The sequence below is a fragment of the Garra rufa genome, chromosome 21, assembly GCF_049309525.1.
Source record: "Garra rufa chromosome 21, GarRuf1.0, whole genome shotgun sequence".
NCBI lineage: Eukaryota > Metazoa > Chordata > Actinopteri > Cypriniformes > Cyprinidae > Garra > Garra rufa.
The window spans coordinates 3,983,414-4,010,351 of NC_133381.1; the positions used below are offsets into that span (position 1 = coordinate 3,983,414).

Genomic DNA, 26,938 nt, shown 5'->3' on the forward strand with positions numbered 1-26,938 from the left:
TTTTATTCAGTGACGACAAGGTTGTGTAAAGAAGATGCTGATTGGCTCTTTATATTGTTGTTGTTGCAGATCATAACCATGAGAGACTACGTTCCCAAGATCATGGGACGGGAAGCATTTGATAAGTACGTCGGGCCGTACTTGGGCTATAACGACTCTGTGGACCCGTCGGTATCAAACGTGTTTGCCACGGCTGCGTTTCGCTTCGGTCACGTGACCATCTCACCGCGGATCCGGAGACTCGACGAGAGCTTCCAGGAACACCAGCGCTTTTCCTCTTTGAACCTCCATCAGGCCTTCTTCAGCCCCTGGAGACTCATAAGAGAAGGTAAACATAGTCTTTAAAGGGGTCATAGGATGCCCATTTTCCACAAGTTAATATGATGCTTTAGGGTCCTAATGAAAAGTTTGTAATATATTATTCTCTATGGTAGTGTAAAAAAAAACACTAATTTTACCTGGTAAAAAATGCCTGTTCTCAGCAAGTGATATAAGTACCTGGCCCTTTAAATGATATGAACCTCTGCTCACCCCTCCCTTCAGTTCTGTGGGGCGTGTCATTACAACGCACATTGGGGTGTTGCCTAGACAACAGTTGTTGTATAGTTTGGGGGAAAATGGCACTTGGGGGGCTTTGAAGACACTGTACAACCCTATCCATTTAAAATTTTATTTAAAAACCGGAGTTGGAACCAAAACAAGATGACACCCGCAAATAAGTGGTTAGTAAACTTAATGTCACTTTGATTTATCTTTGTATATAAGGGTATGTCAGGGTAGCATACTGAGACAGATACGAACGCGATGTGTTTACTGTGTTTACTGTGGTAAAGAGACAAACGCGATGTGTTTACTGAGGTTTAGCTGAGTGAATGAGAGCAAAATGTGATGGTTCACATAACTTATATTGAAATACATAAATGTGACCGTAGACCACAAAACCAGTCATAAGGTTAAATAAGCTTTCTATTGATATATGGTTTGTGAAAAAGGAATCATCCACAATGCATTAATAAATAATAAATTCAACACCAAATAAGGTTGCATTTAAATAAAATATAACATTCCTAAAAGTTGTTTTTGTTGCCTGAAATAAAGTAGTAAATATAATAATAACAAATAAAAATAAAAAAATGTGTATATATATATATATATACATATATATATATGGTTTGTTAGGATAGGACAATATTTGGCTGAGATACATCTATTTGAAAATCTGAGGGTGCAAAAAAATCAAAATACTGAGAAAATCACCTTTAAAGTTCTCCAAATTAAGTTCTTAACATGCAAATTACTAATCAAAAATTACATTTTGATATATTTATAGTAGGAATTTTACAAAAAAATCTTCATGGAACATGATCTTTACTTAATTTCCTAATGATTTTTGGCATAAAAGAAAAATCAATAATTTTGACCCATACCATGTATTTTTGGCTATTGCTACAAATACACCCCAGCGACTTAAGAGTGGTTTTGTGGTCCAGGGTCACAAATGTGAGTGTTATCTTTACTCGTATGCAGTTGCGGGCTGTAAACACTTTTGCACGTGTTGCGTTAATGTAGTTAATGCAGTTATAACTGATCCAAAACTATTTAAAATAATTGTACATGACATCTTAATCGTTAACAGACACCGTTTTAAACCATCTAGTGTTAGAAAGCTAAGCTTAATGTAGTTTTACTACAACGTACACAGTTTGTAAATAGACAATCACCTTAATGCATTGTTCATTATAAACGTGCCATTATGAATTATATTGAGACGGATGTACATAGAGAAGACGACATGTCATAACCATGTTCTCTGAGCGTGTAAGTTACACTTTAGCAGCATTCATCGTGAAACGTGCTAACTTTAGCACATTATTTAAAAGGCGATTAGCAAAGATTCACATAAAAATAAATTACACTCACTTATGGTGGAGATGAAGCAAGAACACGAATAGTTACAGACCCATTTTTCAGCCGCAGCTTCGCAAAAACTGCTTTATACTGACCCTCGTTTTTAAAGCAGTATGGTGAGAAATGATTCGCGTAAACATGAACCCATTCAGGTAGATCTGCGACCACATTCCCTCAGTGCTGTCAGTTTACTTCTGACTCGGGGCGGGTCTATGCTAAAACACTACTGTCTATCAACTATCACAGGAGCGGCCTCTGTTTGTGTTACGCCACAACGACAGGCATCTGAGAACGCCTCGATATGAGAAGAGGCAAATTATTTTACTTAATTAAAAGAAAACTACTGGGTGGATCTTTGTCATTCTAGGGTGGTTGTGTACACACACTCCCAGCACACATTTCAGTTCAAACAGCTTGTAAAAGTGCATGTGGCACCCGATGACCCCTTTAATGTTCATTTTTAATGTACAAAATCTCATTTTGTAAGTGACTTTTCTTTCTGTTTTAAAGATGTTTTTGTTTGTTTCTTTGACTACTCAAAAGAGAGTATAGGAAAATATAACTTAGGCCTAATTAGCTTGCTTCCTGTATGCCTTCAAATAGTGGTTAGTTTCCTGCTAGTTAAATTTCACTTAAACAAAAAATCTGGCACTAAACTGCTCTTTTTCTTTATTCAAAGTTGATCTAGACAAGTACATGAAAACTATCTAAATTGCATATTTGTACTTTATGTTATTACCCTTGTATGTTCTTTGTTCTAAAGATTGCAATGAAAAAATAATTAAAATAAATAAGTAAAGGACTATTATTTTGTTGAGCGGCACAGAGGAACACCTGATGACGTCACCGGTCCAGGTTTTCTACCTTTGAACCAAAAAAAAAAAAAAAAAAAAGAGCCGAAATCTCATTTTTCTGAACAAATGAGAACGAAAACGAATAAAGGAGCCCTTTTCTCATTTCTGCTTATTTAATTTCAAACTGAAAAACAAATGATCAGAACAAACATGGTTTTTGCAAGTGAATCGCTTGAATTGAATGATCGAAGTCACGAGTTTGAATCAATCCAGCGTAAACGACTCACTCGCTTTTCGCGTCTTCAGCCGTGTTTACACGACGCTGTCACTACTTTAACTTGCTTAGCTCGCTAGTTTTATGACATTTAACTGGAATAAACGAAGAATGTATGATGTTTACATATAAAATATAACACTTTTCTATTCCGAAGATAACATCCAACACAAATCTACGAACATATTCAGATGAGGTAACGTTAACCGGTTTACTGCTAACCAGAGCCGTTTAGAAGCATTGATTGTGTATTGATAACTACTCTGAATACGCTTTACAATCGCATCTTATTCTGGGGAGTGATAAAGAGACATAATGCATATTTTCTCATACTCTTTGGCAGTCAAATGTGACCAAACACCTTAAGTGTATTATATAATTGTAATATATATAGTTCAGTTCTATTTAGTTTATATTTTGAGGAGTTTTTTGTACTAAATAATATGTGCAATAATGATCCTGACCATTTAAAAGATAACATTTTCTAATATAGTATTAGTGTGATATTTAAGGTTGAATACATTTGAATGTGTATTTGGACATGAAACACTCATTTTTTTATACGTTTCGATTTAACGATTTAATGTTAAATAAAAAAAAAAGTAATTTACTTGTGTTATTTTATAATATTGAAATGTACAACATGTGAATATTATAAAAGGCAAGCAAAAATGGCATTTAACATAATGGAAAAGATGAAAATAAAAAAACACAAGGCAACCAATTGCATTCAGCATACATTTTTATCGTATTTCTTGAATGCAGTCTTCACTGAAACTCATTCAACCTCCTACAGGGAGAGAAAGATTGCAGAAAGACTAAAAACTTAGTATAAAACTACAGTATAACTGTTTATTATGTAACGATAAACATGAACTATAACACGCTTCATAAAATACCACTACTGGCCAAATTTTTGAGAGGTCAACTGATGCGTTAAAATGTAAAAAAAAAAAAAAAAAAAAAAAAAATTGCAGTAATTTCTTAAATTTTCCAGCGGCTGTGCTTGAGAAGCGCTGAAATGAATGGGCTTCAATGCAGGAGCTATTGGTTGTTTGGAACTATTAGCCTTTAAACACAAAGACTATGTTTATTTAATTATTAATGATAGCACTTATAATACAGTACAGTTTTGAGTTTTGCCGTTCTGTGTATTTGGTGCTGGCTCTGCATTATGACTCTTCACGTCAGTTTTTTTTTTTCGCGATTATTAATGTTGTTATTATTATTAAAGTAATATTGTATTTTCTACTTGCTCTCCTTTGCATTATTCATTTAACGGTGTAAATGTACGTTGCATAATGTGCCCAGGGATATACATAATAAAATAATATAATACTAAACAAGACGATACTCCGATTAATGGCTTTATTCCATTTGGATCTGGAATTACGTTGCTGTATTGAGTTTAGGCATCATCCGGACACAGAATTGTTTAATTTAATCTTGGGAAAATGTGCATTTGGATATAAAGGCTGTCAAATGCTGTCATTATTTACCATGATGTAGTGATTCGAGGGAAATGACTGAGTAAAATAGCTTAAATATACCAGAGATTGAGAACAGAAACTGGCGCTATGTTGCGCATATTATATTGACGAGTCAGCGGTCTCAGTAGCCTACCCATATAAATCACAAACAAGTAAAAATGTTGTTTCTTTATTGATTATATAATAACAACTTGGAAAACAGACAAAACAGAAAAGGTAAAAGGCATTATTTGAGACAAGAGCATATTAATATAATAGGCGCAGACCTGTCGCGGAACTGACTTTACCCTGCGCTGACGTAATTTCCGATTTTTGTGAAAAAGGCTTATTGGCCGCTCCATCACACGCTTTACTTCTGCATTCCTCAGTTTCTATGGAAGCCTGTCGCAACTCTGCTGCTAACAAGTGAAACATTCCATTAATATGACGAACTGCAGCTCAAAATTGTTGAAAATATTGTGCATTATGATTGAGTTTGTAGCTTAATTCACTATATTTGAAATAGCTAGAGCATTGCAGTTCAGTTGCTGACAGGAAATCAGTTCATTTCATACCATTGAAATAATGATTATCTGTAAAGGTGTTTTGAAACTATTTTTTTTATCATTTTAAAGCAAATACAATTGACTTCACCAATAAACACAACCAAATTTCTTACATAACTGATGAAATTCCTTGTGAAGTGATTCCTGAACTCATGTGGAGTTTTTTTGTCACGTATGTGTGAAACAGAGACGTTTCTGCTGCCAAATGCTCTTTCTCGCTCATGCAAATTATTTGTGAAAGTGTTTGAGGGAAGGCTGACTTCATTACAGAGCTGATTGATGCAGACATGTCCAGGCAAGGGACAGAAATATTGAACATGTCAATATTAAATTATTACTGCAGCTACTGGCAGACTCATTAATGAACCACTGAATAATTCTCTCATTTGCTTGGCAATGAATGATTTATAGTTTGAAGTTCAAATCAGTTGCACATCTAGAAGACCTTTTACATACCTCCTGACTAATAGCAAGCAACTTGATCTTGATTACAATGACAATTAGATTGAAGGAAGTGTTGCATTTGGTGTTCTTGTTTGCTAGGGGAAATTAGGTTAGTAGCTTTTAGTTCAACAGCATGTTTTGTGGTCTACAGGTGGGCTGGATCCAGTCCTTCGGGGTCTTCTGGGTCGACCGGCTGCCTTGCAGAACCAGGAACATCTCATGACAGAAGAACTGACAGAAAGACTGGTGGTTCTCAACGTCCCACAGACTTTGGATCTGGCTGCTCTGAACCTGCAGCGCGGACGAGATCACGGACTACCAGGTCATCATTGTTGAACTAAGCCATAAAAAAAACCTGTATATATATATATATATATATATATATATATATATATATATATATATATATATGTGACCCTGGACCACAAAACCAGTCATAAGGTTAAATTTTACAAAACTGAGATGTATACATCATATGAAAGCTCAATAAATAAGCTTTCTATTGATATATGGTTTGTTAGGATAGGATGATATTTGGCCGAGATACAACTATTTGAAGATCTGGAATCTGAGGGTGCAAAAAAAAATCAAAATACTGAGAAAATCACCTTTAAAGTTCTCCAAATTGAGCTCTTAACAATGCATATTACTAATCAAAAATTACATTTTGATATGTTTATAGTAGGAATTTTACAAAAAATCTTCATGGAACATGAATCTTTACTTAATTTCCTAATGATTTTTGGCATAAAAGAAAAATCAATAATTTTGACCCATACTATGTATTTTTGGCTATTGCTACAAATATACCCCAGCGACTTAAGACTGGTTTTGTGGTCCAGGGTCACATACACTCTAAAAAGTGCTGGGTTAAAAAATAACCCAACCATAACCCAGCTGCTGGGTAACTATGGGACAGAACACGCGTTGGGTTGTTTTGACCCAAGTGCTGGGTTAAATCATTTGACCCAAAATGCTGGGTTGTTTATTTGACCCAACCAGTGGGTCAGATTAACTGTGTTGCTTGGTTAAAAACTACCAAAATATTGGGTTATTTGTTGTCTAATTGCCTTGCTACCTTTATATTTACCAATAATAATATATAAATCACAAAAGAATGTAAAATTATTATTGTTTTTCTGTAATACAGTTACACAACACAAAAAAATGAATCTGTAAATGTCAATTTAATGAGTTTTCATATTTCTTTTTAATACAGTTTTCAAATAGGTGCAGTTGTCTCACATTTTGTCCAACCCTTACAGACACAAATAACGGTTTTAGTAGACCAGTTTCTTTTAAACACAAAACTGTAAAGAAGGCACAATATATTCCTATTCTTTGTGTCAACATTGCAGCAGCAGAACACTCAAAAATTAATTATTACCACATTAGAATCATTCCAAACATTGTGCCATTAAAACTAAGCCAAACAAAGAGTCCACCAGACAATACTTACAATTTAAAACATGTTACAAGTGGCCAAAAAAAAAAAAAAATTTGCCCTCAAAAACTTCACACATGAAGACTTATGCCCATCAATATGATATACTGCAAGCTGGAGAAATTCCCAGGCAACAAGTCCGCTTCAATGGCATGGCCTGGAACAATGGCGAAGGTCTAGAAATGTTGTTGTCTCATCCCCAAGGCACAAATCCACCATGTTGGTCCCCACCTGTTAATTATACGGCATTTAGTCTTGCAACATAACTAACATTTTAAGTTAAGTGTATTTTATGAACATAAACACAGAGGCATGAAATAAATGCTCATTTTGCTTCTCAACTTTTCATACAGTTGTGGTCAAAATTATTAGAACACTAGTATTTTCACCAGCTAAATAAGGTTTTAAGTCAGTGATTTTTCTTTTGCTGTAGTGTGTCAGTAGGAAATATCGGTTTACAGTTCCATTCATTTTGCCATTAATTGTGATAATCCAGTGACATTTTTGTTTGCAAAACAGCCAGTGCTCCACACAGAGATCTGATCTCATCATGATCCAGAAGAACTGTGACACCATCTCCAAGATGCTCCAAGAGACCTGCCTGCAAAGCTACAGTACTGTTAAAAGTTTTAAGCACTTGTCTAAAAATGTCATAAAATGATGCTGTCAAAAATAATGTCATAAATAAATGTTCTTAATCAATTAACCTTGATTAACTAAATTAAATCAACATTTGGTTTGACCATCCTTTTGCGTTTAAAGCAGCTTTTGCCCTACACTAGGTGCACTTGCACATAGTTTTTCAGGTAGCTTTGCAGGTAGGTCTCTTGAAGCATCTTGGGGACGTTGTCACAGTTCTTCTGGATTTAGTCTCAGTTTATTCTGTTTCTTCATGTCATTCCAGACAGACTGGATGATGATGAGATCAGATCTCTGTCTGGAGGATTGGCTGTTGTGCAAACAAAAATCTCACTGGATTATCACAATTAAAGGCAAAATGAATGTTTGGAAATGTAAACTGATATTTCTTACTGACACACTACAGCAAAAGATAACAAACACTGACTTAAAATCATTTTTTAGCTGGTGAAAATACAACTGTTATAATAATTTTGGCCACCACTGTGTTTATATATATATATACACCCTTATTAGAGCAGAAAACGTAAAACAAAACTTACAGGTTGTACGTCAATGAATGGCCTCCGGGATTCCGTGGTTGTGGGTCTGAAGACCTTTTATCCAGAGTGGGCAGGACTTTGAAAGCACTTTCCCCTTTAGCATCTAAACCATAGGAATAATATGCAAACTGTGAAACATATTTTATAATCAAAACAACAAACTGAAACACTTTCATATGAAGATTTCTTCATTCCTTTAAATAATGCAAATTAATTCCCACCCTCATTCAACTACTGCAGGTTAAGTTTAGGTATGGGGTCTGATTCAGGGATGTAGAATATGCTCATGCAGAATAAGGCATCAGTTTGTGCTTCATAAGTACTAATTAACAGCCAATATACAAGCTAATAAGCAACTAGTTAAGTGTTACTGTACCATTGTATTTACCAGTTGATGTGTGTCAAATACAGTTGCATATTGTTTTTATAGATTGACATATTATAAGAAAAAGCTTACCTTAAGTCATGTCACCCAGGAATGTCCCAGTCTTCAAAAAGTCTGCCTCTGGATATAGCTTCCTAAAGTCTTGTGAAATCTGATAAAATCTGAAAAAGAAATGTGGTTCAATAAATGTAAGGTTTATACTGGTCTCCTAGTTTGTAATGCAACACAGGCATTCACTAAATTGAGGAAGAGTAAGGGGCCGTTCACATGCCGCGCCTAAAAACGCGTGAAAACGCAAGACGCGTCGCTTTCTCATTCTTAACAAAACGCAGCTCTCCCATGGCGTCTGCCGTTACTAAGCAACCATGTCCCGCGCCTGGAAAAAACGAGCTTCCATTATGAGCGTATATTGGCATCTACATTTTAAATAACGAACTTCAGTGCGCAAAAAACGCGACATGTGAACGGCCACATACACCACGAGAGATTAAGTCTAACATAACATACTGTAGCTAAGACAACATTACATTTAAGTAATAAACAATAGTACATACCTGTCATATTGTGTTTAACATTATTAAAGTAAGGGACATAGCGTTTTAGCTAATGCAGATAAGTTACCTCAAGGAAAAAAGCGCGAAAATGCTCAACATAAAACATTTCGGCACGTCGCAGACATTTACTTGAGAAAATATGCCCTTAAAAGATCAATTTTTGTATGAAATTATCTAATTTTGACAAAACATTACAAAGCCATACAGTATGCAGACAGTAAAGGAACTTACCCCCGTATTTCTGACCTACTCTTTCCATAAGCGTTAAAATAAAGGCCATATGTATACTGTAAGTTATACAAATAACACCACACACACACACACACACACACACACACACACACACACACACACACACACACACACACTTTATATAACAATAAAGCGATTGTTGAGGCAAAAAAGTACATCGCTAGGCTGCTTAAGTTACAACGTTCGTCATTCACGGAATAAAACGCCAACCCCGCACAGCGACATATCAAATATTGCATTAAACAGTGAAACCAGTGTGCTCTAAAACACAACTTATTAAAAATAAAGGTAAATAATTATATAATCATATTATTAATTTACCTTATAATCCTGCTTGCTGCGAGGTGCGTGACTGCCTGGCGAGGAGACGAGTGTAGAATCCAGAATGTTCGATGAAGTGAAAAAAATAAACAAACCGGTTGGGTCAAAATAACCCAACCCAGGTGTTCATAGTGAAAGACCCAGCATGATCAACCCAACTGTGTGTTTACAGTGCCTCAAACAACCCAGAATTTTGACCCAGCACAATTAACCCAGCAATGTGTTTACAAAAATAACCCAGCACTTTTTAGAGTGTATATATATATATATAAACCCTAAAATTAATTTTATTTTAGCTAGTATTCAAGGCAACTTTTTCATTTTAATTTAAGAACTTTATTTAAAAATAATAGTAATAATAATAATTTCAAATGAAAATTTATTTACAAATAAATAAAAACGGATTCAAAACATTAATAAAAAATATAATAGTATCCCAGTGATACCAAAATAACATTGATCTGATTTCTTTTTTTTTTTTTTTTAATAACTGTATACCAATTTTTAATGATGTACTTGAAACAAAATATACTTTAACTAAAAGAAAAGAAAAAATAATTAAAATTTACTTCATCTGTTTTGCAAGGCAACATTTCTCATTTTCATTTAGTTTATCTTGATGTAGTAAAATAACTAAAACTGAAATAAAAATGTATAAAAAAATACGTTAAAAAAAAAAAAAAAATTAATAATAACTAAAAAACACTAATAAAAATGACAAAACACAAAATCGCAAAAAAACTAAGATTTTTTTACCAACTTTATTTAATAAATATATTTATTTAATTAAAACAGAAAAAAATTACTTCAGCTGCTTTCCAAGGCATTCATTTAGCTTATCTTGATGTTCTAAAATAACTAAAACCAAAACTGAAATAAAAATGTATTTAAAAAATACGTAAAAAATAAAAATGACAAAATTGCAAAAAAATACAAATAAAATTAAATTAAAACTGAAAATGAATAAAAATAAATAAATTATATAAATTATTCAAATAAAAAATATATAAAAACTGATTCCAAATATTAATAAATAAATAAAAATAATAAAAATGACAAAACACAAAATTGGAAAAAAAGGACTAAATATGATTTTAAATAAAATTATAATTAAAAAATAAAAATAAAAATTTACTTCAGCTGCTGTCCAAAGCAACATTTCTCATTTTCATTTAGTTGATCTTATTTGAAAATAACTAAAACCAAAGCTGAAATAAAAATGTATTTAAAAAATACATAAAAAAAATAAAAATGACAAAACACAAAATTGCAAAAAATACAAATAAAATAAAATTAAAACTGAAAATAAACAAAAATAAATTATTCAAATAAAAAAATATATAAAAAGCTGATTCAAAATATTAATAAATTAAAAAACGAATAAAAATGACAAAATTGCAAAAAAGTAAGATTTTAAATAAAATTATAATTAAAAAATAAAAATTTACTTCAGCTGCTTCAACATTTCTCATTTTCATTTAGTTTATCTTGATGTACTAAAATAACTAAAACTTAAATAATGTATAAAACAAATGTAAAAAAAGAGAGAAAATACTAAATTGCAAAAAAGAAAAAAAAATTACAAATACATTTTTAAAAGTTGCATCTGTTAATATTATTTAATAGACCTGAGCCCTTTGATAATATTTAACAATATAATATTACTTAATAATATCTTATATGAAACTTATCCTAATGTTTACTGTTTTTTAAAGAACCATTTATGATAACAAAACTCAGATCCTAATAAGCTCTATAATCAAACCAATAACTCAATAGTTTGAAATTGATTCATGAGTCTTTTTGACCGATTCACTCTAAAGAATCAGTTCACAAGAGTCGCACTAATTGAACTACAATTGCAGCTCTTATAAACTAAAATAATTTTTCATGCAATTTCTAGAGAATTTAAATCAGAACCAGAGTTTAATTCTTCATGGTTACTATTATTTAGTATTTAATAAATGCATGACCCTAAAAGCTCACTCTGAGTGGCTGCTCTATTCCAGGTTACAATGACTGGAGGGCTTTCTGTAGATTTGACAGAGTCGAAACCGGATCGGATCTCGTCGAGGTGGTCGGCAATGCTGCTTTAGTGGAGAAAATAATGGATGTGTACGGCCATCCCAACAACATAGACGTGTGGCTGGGAGGCCTGCTGGAGCGGCCGGCGTCTGGCGCCAGGACCGGCCCGCTGTTCGCATGCTTGATCGGGAAACAGATGAAGATGCTAAGAGAAGGTGACAGGTGCGCTCGCTGATGCAGTGTTAAACAAGGTCTGAATCAGTCTGCAGTGACAGCAGAAACGCTGCTCAGATACAGTCAAACAGTCCTGCAGCTCTGCTCTGACCTGCGCACATTACACAGGTTTTATGTCACTAAAACAAGATTTCATTTCTGCTAAAAATGTCATGTTCTTCTTAACCTTTACACTGCAAAAATTGATGTTCTTACTCAGTATTTTAGTCCTGTTTTCCAGTTTTATTAAATCAAGATACATTTACTTAAGATGCAAAATGACAGATATTAAGTCTTGTTTGTGTGACTCTCATGAACCGGATATTTTGAGAGAATTTGTCAAAAAGACTCACAAGTCAATTTCAAAATCTGGTTTGCTGCAAAAAATGATTTTCTTACTTAGATTTTTTTATTTTGTTTCCAGCCAAAATATCTGACAATTCTTAAATCAAGATGGATTTTCTAGACGAGTAAAAATTATTTCTTGTTTTCAGAAAAAAACAAGCCAAAATTAAGTGATTTTTTGCTTAGAACATGCTAAATCTGCCAATGGGGTAAGAAAAAATATCTTATTTCAAACAGAAAACAAGATTATTTTTCTTACCCCATTGGCAGATTATTTAGCTTGTTTCAAGCAAAAACACACTTAATTTTGACTTGTTTTTTTCTGAAAACAAGACAACAATTTTGACTTGTCTTGAAAATCCTTCTTAAGATTTTTTAGATATTTTGGCTGGAAACAAGACAAAAATATAAGTAAGAAAAGCAATTTTTTTTTGCAGTGAAGCTCATTCAGATCAGAGTTTTGATAAATGGTTCTTTAATCAAAAATAATAAATATCAAGTCACAAAAAAGTAGTTTTTTTTTTTAAGAAAAATGACTGTAAAAGTCTTTTTGATTGATTTCCTCAAAAGAATTAGTTCATAAGCTATAGTTGTAGTTCAATTAGTGCAATCGATTCTTTTTATGAATCAGTTCATAAGAGTTGTAGATAATAGTCCGGTTAGTGTGGCTCTAATGAACTGATTCTTTTGAGTGAATCGGTCTAAAAGACTCATGAATCATTTCAAACTCAACTTAATTTTGATCAATTTTTCAAAAGACAAGTTTTCATATAATTTTGCTTTCAATGTTTAGATATTTGCACTGGGAAAACAAGACAAGTACTAAGCAAGAAAATCATTTTGCATTGCGGTTTTATTTTACTTTGGTTGAGAGGGTGTTTTTTGTCAAATGATTACTTAAACTTAGTCTGAGTTCATGTCAAAATGTCAAGAATAAGTCATTACATCAATCAAACTGCTGATATTTTTGACGTTTCAGATTCTGGTGGGAACATCCCGATGTGTTTACCCCAAAACAAAGAGAGGAACTACAAAAACACTCTCTGTCTCGTGTCATCTGTGACAACAGCGGCGTGACAGAGGTTCCTCTTGATCCGTTCAGAATGGGATCTTACCCAGAGGACATTGTGTTCTGCGGGAACGTCCCATCAATGGACCTGGAGGCGTGGAGGAAACAACCTGATGATGGTACATACATGACATGATGCTGGATGGTTTTTTTTGTTAATAAGTCTCTTTTGCTCACTAGGATTGCATTTATTTAATCAAAAATACAGTAGAAATTCTGAAATATTTTTGCAATTTAAAATAACAAATTTCTATTATAATATATTGTAAAATATAATTTATTTCTGTTACCAAAGATGCATTTTCAACATCATTACTATAGGCTTCAGTGTCACATTATCCTTCAGAAATCATGAAATCAGAAATCATCTAATATGTTGACTGGCAATCAATTTAATGCATCCTTGCTCAACAAAAGTATTAATTTCCTGAGAAGAAAACTCTTCCTGACACTAAACGTTTGTACAGTGTATTTGCAAAGAAAAATGCATATTTTAGATCCTGTAACTTATTCATTTTCATCATTTTATTGAACTTTCTGTTCCCTCACAAGTTCACTATAAATAGTCCCGAGGTGTAACATGAATTTTTAAAACTACAAATATTCGATATAGCCGCTTGGTTAATTTTAACTCATAAACACTGCATGCATAATAATTATCTAGCAATAGATTTGCATTTCTGAATCATTTTAAATGAGACAAAGCATGTAAAGCATGTGTGTTTGCCTTCTATACATGACATGAAGCTTGTGTATGTGTATTAGGAAGGGTTTTTGAGTTAAGAAGTCTCTTCTGCTCACCAGGATTGCATTAAAAAAAATTAAAAATACAGTAAAAATTGTTAAATATTTTTTAAATTTAAAATACCTAATTTTTGATTTATAATATATTGTAAAATATCATTTATTTTTGTAACCAAAGATGCATTTTCAACATCATTACTACAGTTTTCAGTGTCACATTGTCCTATCATTCTAATATGCTGAATAAGTCCCTTTCAATCATTTTAATGCATCCTTGCTCAACAAAAGTATTAATTTCCTGATAAGAAAACTCTTCCTGACACCATACTTTTGTGCAGTGTACTTGCAAAGAAAAATCCATATTTTAGAACATGTAACTTATTCATTTTCATCATTTTATTGAACTTTCTGTTCCCTCACAAGTTTGCTTGAAATAGTCCCGAGGTGTAACATGAATTTTTAAAACTACAAATATTCAATATAGCTGCTTGGCCTCTTCTGCTCACTTTAATCAAAAATACAGTAAAAATTGTTTAATATTTTAAAATTTAAAATAACTAATTTCTATTATAATATATTGTAAAATATAATTTATTTTTGTGACCAAAGATGCATTTTCAACATCATTACTACAGTCTTCAGTGTCATATTATCCTTCAGAAATCATTCTAAAATGCTGATTTGCTGCTTAGGAAACATTTTCAAGTCACTTTCAATCAATTTAATGCCTCCTTGCTGAACAAAAGTATTCTTCCTGACACCAAACTTTTGTACAGTGTGTTTGCAAAGAAAAATGCATATTTTAGATCATGTAACTTATTCATTTTCATCATTTTATTGAACTTTCTGTTCTCTCACAAATGCGCTTGAAATAGTCCCGAGGTGTAACATGAATTTTTAAAACTACAAATATTCGATGTAGCCGCTCGGTTAATTTTAACTCATAAACACTGCATGCATAATAATTATCTAGCAATTAGCAATAGTTTTGCATTTCTGAATCATTTTAAATGAGGCAAAGCATGTAAAGCATGTGCGTTTGCCTTCTAAACGCAGCTAAACTCTGCTGTGGAAATTCATGAATAGCAAAGAGGTTCTAATTTGAGGAATTACACAGTCTCCATGAGGGAAAAAAACATGCAAATTCAGTCAGTAAGTGAATGAGTGAAATGGCTTGTGTTTAAACTGAGGCGCTCAAACCTTGTTGGGTCCCAGGTGAGACGCCGAGAAGCGATTTTATCCCTATTGTGGCAAATTGATGGTGTAAAATGTTCTCTGTTTGCGTCATCCAAACTTCTCAAACACACGGACACAAATAATTTTTTGAATCTCAGTGAGAAATCTACTGTTTTTTCAAACCCATACAGCAAAAAAAGAGCTTTCTTATACTCATCAAGGCTTTATCTATTTTAATAAAATTACAATGTGCAAATTAAAATGACAAAAATATATTTAAATAACACTTTAACATATAACCACATAGAAAACAGTCAGTTAAAATTGTAATAATATTTTTTAAAAATTCAGTTTTTACTGCATTAAAAAAAATGCAGCCTTGGTGAGCAGAAGAGACTTCCTGCGCAGACATAAAAAAAACTTTTGAACATTTAGTCTTTATCAAAAAATCCTGAAAAAACAAGGTTTCCTCAAAAATATGAACAAGCACAAATGTTTTTAACATTGATAATAATCTGAAATGTTTTTAAAGCAGATAATCAGCTTATTAGAATGATTTCTGAAGAATCATGTGACATTGAAGACTGAAGTAATAATGCTTAAAATTCAGATTTGATCACAGAAATAAATTAAACCATAACATATAACTACACAGAAAACAGTCGTTTAAAATTGTAATAATATCTAACATTTTTTCAGTTTATTCTGCATCTTTAATCACAGCCTTGGTGAGCAGAAAAGACTTCTTTAACAGACATAAAAAAAATTATGAACTGCAGTGTAGATCCATTAATCGCATTTTTACATGCATCTAGAGAGCTAATGGTTGATGTAATGCAGAAATATACATAAAAAAAATGAGACCAGTATCATTTTATACAGTAAGAACGTCTCAGCAACGGTTTTGGCGACGGACAGAACTGTGGCGGATGTTTGTTCCCGTTCAGTAATTCAGGTTTGTTCACACAGACATCATTGGGCCACAGGCTGTTGGACGGCAGCCGCTCATGCAGCGTATTAACAATCATTTTCAATGTGTTAGTGGTTCCTCAGAGCCTGTAATTCTCCCAGCGCTGACGCTTGTAATCTCCGCGCTGGAGTCCAGCCCAATGACAAATATTGATCCATTATGAGGCTGCGACGCTGCCAAAACAATTAACGTTAGCAATCGCACCTGTTACGTGCAGAGAAATTAATCTTTCTAATGAATATTAGGCGAATCCCACGGTGCGAGCGCGAGTCCGTGAGAAGCTCCCGCGGCGGCTGAGTTTCCACAGCGTTGCCAGATATAGAAAGCGGGCAGGTTTGCATTAGCTTGGCCTCCTGACATCACGGGTCCCGACCCGTTCTCAACCCATCTCTGGTGTTTATTCAATCCTGAAGCTGGAGCCGCCTATGAAATCGACTGCTGTCGGCTCAGATAATGTCCTCTGGAGGAGATGGAGTGTGTAAATGGATGTCACACGATGCTGGTCCTCGGGGCATCGCCGGCACACGAGTCCCACATCACAACAACAGCAGCAACGCCTTTCGCCAACATGTTCTCCATGGGACGGGATACTTCAGTACAACACCAGATAAGGCTTAGCCATGTGTTGGACACTGGGGATGACCAGTTATTTAAATTTTATTTAAAAGAGCCTGGTTGTAATGGTCTTTTTGTTTAAATAAATTAAAGGATTTAATAGAAGCTTCTCTCTTTTTCAAACTTTTGTCTTGCAGTTCTGAGGAAAAAAAACTCAGAATTGTGAGATATATTAGAACTGCAAGATAAAAATGCAGAATTGCGAGATATAAAAAGACTGCAAAATGTAATGCAGAATTGTGAGATATAAATACAGAATTACAAGATATACACAAGAATGCAAGATGCGATGCAAAATGGTGATATATAAATGCAGAATTGCAAGATAAAAACCACAGAATTACAGAAGGTTTAAACACTCACTGATGCTCCAGAATGAAAAACCAAAATGCCGAATTGCGAGATATAAAAGCAGAATTGCAGGATAAAAATTGAATAGAATTGCGAAATATAAACAGGATTGTGAGATGTAATGCAGAATTATAAAGTATAATTGCAGAATTGACATAAAATCACAGATATAATGCAGAAAAGTGAGATATAAATACAGAACTATGATATAAATGCAGAATTGCAAAATAAAAATGAATAATTGCATGATAAAAAAAATCAGAATTGCGAGATAAAAATGTGGAATTGCGAGATAAAAAAAAAATCAGAATTGCGAGATAAAAATGCAGAATTGCAAGATAAAAACGCGGAATTGCGAGATAAAAATGTGGAATTGCGAGATAAAAAAAATCAGAATTGCGAGATATAAAAGCAGAATTGCATGATAAAAAAAACACGGAATTGCAAAATATAGACAGGATTGCAAGATGTCATACAGAATTATGAGGTATAATCGCAGAAATTGCAAGATACAAATGCAGAATTGCAAGATATAATGCAGAAAAGTGAGATATAAATGCAGAATTGCAAGATAAAAATACGGAATTGCGAGAAAATAAAAGCAGAATTGCAGGATAAAAATGCAGAATGGTGAGATAAAACCACAGAATTGCAAGATAAAAATGCAGAATTGCGAGATATAAAAGCAGAATTGCATGATAAAAAAAACACGGAATTGCAAAATATAGACAGGATTGCAAGATGTCATACAGAATTATGAGGTATAATCGCAGAAATTGCAAGATACAAATGCAGAATTGCAAGATATAATGCAGAAAAGTGAGATATAAATGCAGAATTGCAAGATAAAAATACGGAATTGCGAGAAAATAAAAGCAGAATTGCAGGATAAAAATGCAGAATGGTGAGATAAAACCACAGAATTGCAAGATAAAAATGCAGAATTGCGAGATATAAAAGCAGAATTGCATGATAAAAAAAACACGGAATTGCAAAATATAGACAGGATTGCAAGATAAAAATGCAGAATTGCGAGATATAAAAGCAGAATTGCAGGATAAAAATGGAATAGAATTGCGAAATATAAACAGGATTGTGAGATGTAATGCAGAATTATAAAGTATAATTGCAGAATTGACGTAAAATCACAGATATAATGCAGAAAAGTGAGATATAAATACAGAACTATGATATAAATGCAGAATTGCAAAATAAAAATGAATAATTGCATGATAAAAAAATCAGAATTGCGAGATAAAAATGTGGAATTGCCAGATAAAAAAAATCAGAATTGCGAGATAAAAAAAATCAGAATTGCGAGATATAAAAGCAGAATTGCATGATAAAAAAAAAACACGGAATTGCAAAATATAGACAGGAATGCAAGATGTCATACAGAATTATGAGGTATAATCGCAGAAATTGCAAGATACAAATGCAGAATTGCAAGATATAATGCAGAAAAGTGAGATATAAATGCAGAATTGCAAGATAAAAGCAGAATTGCAAGAGAAAAATGCCGAATTGCGAGAAAATAAAAGCAGAATTGCAGGATAAAAATGCAGAATGGTGAGATAAAACCACAGAATTGCAAGATAAAAATGCAGAATTGCGAGATATAAAAGCAGAATTGCATGATAAAAAAAACACGGAATTGCAAAATATAGACAGGATTGCAAGATAAAAATGCAGAATTGCGAGATATAAAAGCAGAATTGCAGGATAAAAATGGAATAGAATTGCGAAATATAAACAGGATTGTGAGATGTAATGCAGAATTATAAAGTATAATTGCAGAATTGACGTAAAATCACAGATATAATGCAGAAAAGTGAGATATAAATACAGAACTATGATATAAATGCAGAATTGCAAAATAAAAATGAATAATTGCATGATAAAAAAATCAGAATTGCGAGATAAAAATGTGGAATTGCCAGATAAAAAAAATCAGAATTGCGAGATAAAAAAAAATCAGAATTGCGAGATATAAAAGCAGAATTGCATGATAAAAAAAAAACACGGAATTGCAAAATATAGACAGGAATGCAAGATGTCATACAGAATTATGAGGTATAATCGCAGAAATTGCAAGATACAAATGCAGAATTGCAAGATATAATGCAGAAAAGTGAGATATAAATGCAGAATTGCAAGATAAAAGCAGAATTGCAAGAGAAAAATGCCGAATTGCGAGAAAATAAAAGCAGAATTGCAGGATAAAAATGCAGAATGGTGAGATAAAACCACAGAATTGCAAGATAAAAATGCAGAATTGGAGAATGGTGAGATATAAACAGAATTGCAAGATAAATATGCAAAATTGTTCGATATAAACAAGATTGCAAGATGTAATGCAAAATGGTGAGATTTAAACAGATAAAATAAAAAAAATAAAATTCTGAAGTGCGACATATGAAAGCAGAATTGCATGATAAAAATGCGGAATTGTGAAATATAAACAGGATTGCAAGATGTAATGCAGAATTATGAGGTATAATCACAGAATTGCAACATATAATGCAGAAAAGTGAGATATAAATGCAGAATTGCCAGATAAAACCACAGAATTGCAAGATATAATGAAGGAAAGTGAGATATAAATGCAGAATTGTGATGTAAATGCAGAATTGCAAGATATAATGCAGAATGGTGAGATTTAAACAGAACCGCCAGATAAAAATGCAGAATTGTGAGATACAGTTTAACCAACTGAGGAACTCATATGCAACTATTACAGAAGGTTTAAACACTCACTGATGCTCCAGAATGAAAAACCATGCATTAAGAGCCTCTGAACAGAATTGAGAGTCAATTTTCAATATATTTTTATTTTTATTTAGTACTGTTCTTCAGAAGCAACAGAAGAAACTTACAAGCTTCTCAGAAGAAAAAATAAGTTAATTTTACCCTGATCTTCACATTCAAAAAGTTTTCACTCCCCAGCTCATGCTGGTTTTAATGCATTTTTTTCTTCTGGAGCATCAGTGAGTGTTTGAACCTTCTGTAATAGTTGAATATGAGTCCCTCAGTTGTCCTCAGTGTGAAAAGATGGATCTCAAAGTCATACAGCCATTGTTGGAAAGAGTTCAAATACATAAAAATGCTGAAAAGAATCTGTGGGACCTGAAGGATTTTTCTGAAGAACAGCAGACAGTTTAACTGTTCAGGACAAACAAGGGACTCATGAACAACTATCACTAAACACTAAACACAGCTGTGGATCATTCAGGTAACTTTTAAAACAGGGTCATTTTATAAATTCAACTATTATTTTCTCTTGTGGACTATATGTAAACGTCTTTTATGTGAAATATCTTATTCAGGTCAGCACTAAATAATAAAACAACATGCATTTTGTAGGATCCCTCTTATTTTGATCAAATAATAAAAAAAAAATCAGCTTTATCACATCAATAAATTACATTTAACAAACAAACGAAAAACAGTTCTTTTAATTTGTAATAATATTTCAGAATATTGCTTTTTTTTTTTTTTACTGGATTTGTAATGAAATAAATTCAGCCTTAAGCAGAGCATAATAGACTTTTGAACAGTGGTGTACATCCAGTGCTATGTTTTTTTTTTCTTATTCGTATTCATGTTCTCTTCTCTTGTCACATTCAAATACATGAATCATGCCAACTTTCAATTTCAAGTGGTAAAACTTTTTCTTTTAGGTGTTTTTTAGATTTAGTCTAAAGTTTCAATCAACTGTTCCACTTAAAAAATGACTTTTCTGACTGCTATTTCACATGTCAGTTCTGATCCACAGTATTTCCGTTTGATTAATTGAGTTTTTCTTTCTGCAGACGTGAGTCTCTGACGGTGTTTTACTGCACAATGACGTGCCGTTAGACAATAAAGAGCTGCTGAACAATGCACAGGAACTACAGGACGTCATACAGGTCTGATGAATCACGACCGGCTCTTTATGGCCAATATAATACAGTACTGCAGGCCCTAATTAGTGATGGATTAATATTCTTTACACAGACCTGCTTCATTTTCTAACTGCACAAAAGCAATGATCAGTGTACTGTAACATTTGAAAGCAGCTAGTTATGAATATGTGCTCAATACCGAAGCAAAGAGCACTTGTGCTGCTTGTGGCTCCATGGAAAATGCATTTCCTCATGTGTATGTTGAGCAATGCAAGTTCACTAGATCCTGGTTTTCAAAACTGAAATATAAATGCAAAACTGAAATATAAATTTCCATTTACCAGTTATAATTATATACTTATTGCATTATATACTTGTCACATGTCCCATATGTAACTAAAAATAAAACCATTTCAATGTTTTATTTTAATTTTTTTGCTTGTAAGAAAGTTATTTTAACATCAGTAAAATATTCTAATTTTATTATTAATATTTATATATTCATTTTAAAAAGTAATATTTATTTTATGTACGTATATATAATTTTTTAATAATTTTTAGGTTTAGTTTAATCTTTTATTTTAGTTAATGTGTATTTACAAAAATGTCTTTTTTTAATAGTTTGAGTTTTAGTTAACTATAGTAACAAAAAAAAAAAAAACATTGTTTCACATTGTTTTTTGGCCAGGATTATTATAGTTAAGTAAAGGTAAAAATAAAACTTAAAAAATAAAAATGTTATTTAAACAAAATGAAATATTTTTAAAATCCTTAAATTTACTTTATTGCAGCTAGTTGTCAATATTACTTATTTTCATTTAGTTTAAACTATTTAAACATAAAAAAAATAAAAAACACAACAACATGACTAAATCTTTAAATAAAAATAAACACATTTAAAAATATTTTTTGGCTAGTAACAGTTATTTCAACAGTTATTCATTTTATTATTTATATAAATATTTATATAAATTCATATTTAGTAGTTTTTATTTTATGTATGTTCATAAATAATTTTTATTTAGTTTAGTCTAATATTTTATTTTAGTTAATGTGTATTTTATTTTAAGTAACAAAAATTATTTTTTTATAGTTTCAGTTTTAGGTAACTATAATAACCCTGATAATATAATAAACCTGAATTAAACTTTAACTGAAAAAAAATATAAAATACTTATAAATTTTAATTAAAAAAAACCTAACAACCAAAAACATTTTTTCATTATAGTTAACTAAAAATAAAACCATTAAAAATGGTTACTTTAAATAAAATAAAATATTTTTTTAAATAATTAAATTTACTTTATTGCAGCTAGTTGTCAACATCACTCATTTCATTTAGTTTAAACTTGACATAGTAAAATAACTAAAACTGGATTCTTTAACTAAAAACAAAATCATTTAAAATATTTTTAATTCACTATTTCAGTACCAGTAAAATATTCTAGTTTTATTATTAATATAATTTACATTTTAATATTAATATGTTAATTTTAAAATGAATATTTAGTAGTTTTTATTTTTGTATATATATATATGAATTAAACTTTAACTTAAATAAAATTTAAAATACATTTTTAATTAAAAAAAACATTATTTTACAGATTTTATTAGTTAAGCAAAAATAAAACTGTTAAAATTTAATTTTTTATATTCTTAAAATTTACTTTATTTCAACTTGACATAGTAAAATAAATAAACCTGAAATACAAATTTATGAAGACATTCAAAAACTAAGAATGTCTAATTTTGTTGTGTTTTTGCCAATCTTTTGCTAAAAGTAAAATGTAAACAAAATATCAATATACAAAATTTTAACTAAAATGTTCATTCAGTGGAAAATGTCATTATTTATTTATTTGAAGGCTGATTATTGCATCAATAAAGTTATAGTATAAGCAAATAATAATTTAAGTAGTGTTTATGTTATTTTGCATTGAGAATAAATGGTGCAACCAATGGTTAGTCACAAACTAAGTATTCCTGAGCATAAACTTTGCATCTCAGTTGAAAGCAAACCAAATATGAATGGTAGATGATGATTTAAAGTGAAAGCAAATAAAGCAGTGCGCTTTATTCCAGTCCTTTCTGTGCTAATAAATGAACACAAATCTATTCAAACAGATGTAGGCCACATTTACATTTTAAACCTGAAATTAAACTCTTTGACGAGGACGGACCTCTCCGTTTTGACACAAATAGGCGTCACATTTGCATTCAGCCATATCTCGTCCCGGTTTTGTTTTAGATAATGGAATACAAAAGCAATCAGTTCTGGAAAATGAGACGGCCCCAATGAAATAAAACGGAGGCTTTTAGGCGATTTCTGATGTGTTGACCAATTACGCATCTCTCTCTCTCCTGTTCAAAGCAGCGTTTGTAGTGCGAGGCTCTTACGGCAGTCTCAGCGTTTCTTCATTACAGCAGATCTGTTATTCACCGTGAATGCGTCTGCACTGAATCACTATGAAAACAGCACAGCGTTTGGCCTTTAGAAAATGCATTTGTGATGCACTAGAAAAATTACATATGCAGTTACTTCAAGGATGTTTCTACCTGATCTGAGGAGTAAAACTTAGGTGTATTTATCAGTGACCTTATGCAGTCCGGTTCATTTAAGCTTCAAACATAAATTATTATTATGAATTCTGACATAAATACACACTCTGACATATTTCCAAGAATAAAAATGTGATAAGAAAGCAACAAAAACAGGATATTCAGTGTAAAATAATAATAAAATATGACTGATTTCACTGATACATATACATGTAATATATTAATTATTCATATTTATGAATATATATAATTTATTATATATTCATTTTTAATATATATTTTTCATTACAATATATTTTGTTTATTTCTAATTTTAGATTAATTTTGTTGTGTGTTTTTGTCATTTATATTTTAGTTTGTTTGATTTAAGTTTAGTTTTTTTCAAAAATAAAAATGAGAAATTCTGCTTTGTATGCAACTGGCAACTAGTTGAAATAAAATAGGTTTAACATTTTTAATTTAAGTAACTGACTTTTTATTCAGACTTTTTTATTGCAATTCTGACATTTATTCTCGTAATTTCGAAAATTTTTCCTCATAATTCTGACTTTCTCACAATTCTGACTTTTTTCCTTGCAATTCCAACATTTTTCTCGCAATTCTGACATTTTTTCTCGTAATTCCGTCATATTTCTTGCAATTCCGACTTTTTTCTTGCAATGCTTTTTTATTGCAATTCCGACATTTTTTGTAATTCCAACTTTTTACCTTGCAATTCCGAATTTTTTTCGCAATTCTGACATTTTTTCTCGCAATTCCGACATTTGTCTTGCAATTCTGATTTTTTTCTTGCAATTCTTTTTTATCGCAATTCCAACATTTTTTTGCAATTCCGACATTTTTCTAGCAATTCCGACTTTTTTTTGCAATTCTTCTTTATCGCAATTTCGACTTTTTTCTTGCAATTCTGACTTTTTTCTCTCACAATTCTAACTTTCTCAAAATTCTGACTTTTCCCTCGCAATTCCAACTTTTTTTATAGCAATTATTTTTTATTACAATTCCGACTTTTTTTGCAATTCCAACTTTTTTCCCTCACAATTCTTCTTTATCGCAATTCCGATATTTTTCTTGCAATTACGACTTTTTTCCCTCCTAATTCTGACTTTCTCAAAATTCTGACTTTTTCCCCTTACAATTCCGATCTTTTTTTTTGCAATTCAGACATTTTTTCTCGCAATTCTGACTTTTTCACAATTTTGACTTTAAGTTTTTTTTTTTCAAAAATGAAAATGAGAAATTCTGCTTTGCATGCAACTGTCAACTAGTTAAAATAAAATAGGTTTAAATTTTTTTATTTTTAATTTATGTAACTTATTTATTTATTTATTTTATGTTTTAATGTTAGATAACCATAAAACTCAATTTAAAGGACACATTAATATTAAGAGTTGTTTGTTTTTACAAAATGATGGTGAAAAATTATTATCTGTGTTAATCGGCATGCTGCTGATTAGAAAACATGTATGTGTTGAACATTATATCACAAATGATATTATATAGACAACAATAAAATATTGATTGAATATATTGATTGGACGGTGCAAAGTGACCAATGCATTTGATGACTTCCTCAAAAACAAAAGTAGTTTGAGAAGTTGAGCAAGTTATATTTTGATTTGATTAGATTTTTTCCCCTAGAATCATTCACATCAAGACCACGAACATGAATTTTAAAAAGGTAATTCTACAGTATATGCGGCTCGGAAGATCAATGCATGCAGACCTTCACGCACAGATATTCAGGGTTGTTTTCTGCAGTGAATCCGCCCTCAGGTTCCCACTCAACGCTCCCAAACAATTTCTGGATCAGAGCCGCGAACGCGCTTGATGATAGCCGCTGACTCATCGCAACAAACAAACACACCATGATGATGATACAGAAAAGAGCTGCTCCGACCACAAACGCCCACACGCACGGAAAGAGAAAGAAGCGGCCGCTTCACGTCACGACTGACCGCAGCTCGCTTCAGGGGCAGAACCATCTGGCACTGACTCAAAATATCTGATCATACAGAACTCAACTACAACAAACTAAACTCTCAATATCATTCAAACTCTGACTTCTTTTCACAAGCATTCATAATATCAACCCAAGCCTCCAAAACATTTCACATCTTTTGAGGAACGTTAATTTGTTAATCTCTCAATCGTCATTGGATTGCATTGCATTATTTGTTTCGATAATTCCAATCTCATTTTATTATTACTGGAGATATAGAGTGACCACTGATAGATAATGACTGATATTTATATAATTTATATAATTTATATGCATATACTGTAGATACTTGTATAATGTTTTCATTTTAGTAAATGTTTAAAATAAATGGCTTTTTTTTAGGTAATGTTTATTTAATTTCATGTAATTAGTATGTTTGTAGTTTTAGTTAACTGTATTATGTTCTATGAAAAATATATTATTTCAAATATCAGGTTTTTATAAGCCCATTTCTGGCACTGAAAAAAAAGGTAATTACGACCTTTTATCTCACAATTTTGACTTTTTTTCTGGCAATAGCGATATAGAGATATAAACTCGCAATACCAACTTTTTTCTCAGAATGCATGAGTTATAAAGTCAGAATTGTGAGACATAAACTTGTCAATGTTTGCTATTTATATCTCACAATTTTGACTTTTTTCATGTGATTCTGACCTTTTTTCCCCTTGAAATTCCAACTTTTTTCTTGCAATTCCGACTTTTCCTGCAATTCTGACTTTTTTCCTCACAATTCCGAACTTTTTTTCTTGCATTTCCAACTTTTTTATTCCAATTCCGACTTTTTCTCTTAAAATTACGACTTTTACAATTCCGACTTTTTCTCTTGCAATTCTTACATTTTCTCTTTCAATTCCAACTTTTCTCTTGCAATTCTGAATATTTTCTCACAATTCTGACTTTTTTGTAATTCCGACTTTTTTCTTGCACTGCCGACTTTTCCTGCAATTCTGACTTTTTTCCTCACAATTCCGAACTTTTTTTCTTGCATTTCCAACTTTTTTATTCCAATTCCGACTTTTTCTCTTAAAATTACGACTTTTACAATTCCGACTTTTTCTCTTGCAATTCTTACATTTTCTCTTTCAATTCCAACTTTTCTCTTGCAATTCTGAATATTTTCTCACAATTCTGACTTTTTCTTGCAATTCCGTTTTTTTGCAATTCTAAAAAAAAATTTCCTCAGAATTCCTACATTTTTCTTGCAATTCCGACTTCTTTTGTCTCATAATTCTGACCTTTTTTCTTGCAATTCCGATTTTTTTTCTTGCAATTCCATCATTTTCCTCACAATTCTGACTTTTTTGTAATTCTGATTTTTTTTCTCGCAATTCCAACAATTCCGACTTTTTTCTCATACTTCCAGCTTTTTTCTTGCACTTCCGACTTTTCC

At 31.8% G+C, this 26,938-nt stretch overlaps 1 protein-coding gene across 1 annotated transcript in view; it reads left to right on the forward strand.

Annotated features, from left to right (window-relative positions):
- The window catches only part of tpo (thyroid peroxidase), a 41,235-nt gene extending 24,483 nt beyond the window's left edge, over positions 1-16,752 (forward strand). Inside the window, exons 8-12 of the mRNA XM_073827513.1 lie at positions 70-328; positions 5,607-5,777; positions 11,602-11,839; positions 13,155-13,363; positions 16,601-16,752. Of these exons, the coding sequence (XP_073683614.1) occupies positions 70-328; positions 5,607-5,777; positions 11,602-11,839; positions 13,155-13,363; positions 16,601-16,752 (1,029 nt within the window). The remainder of the gene's footprint in view (positions 1-69; positions 329-5,606; positions 5,778-11,601; positions 11,840-13,154; positions 13,364-16,600) is intronic.
- Positions 16,753-26,938: the final 10,186 nt, after the last annotated feature.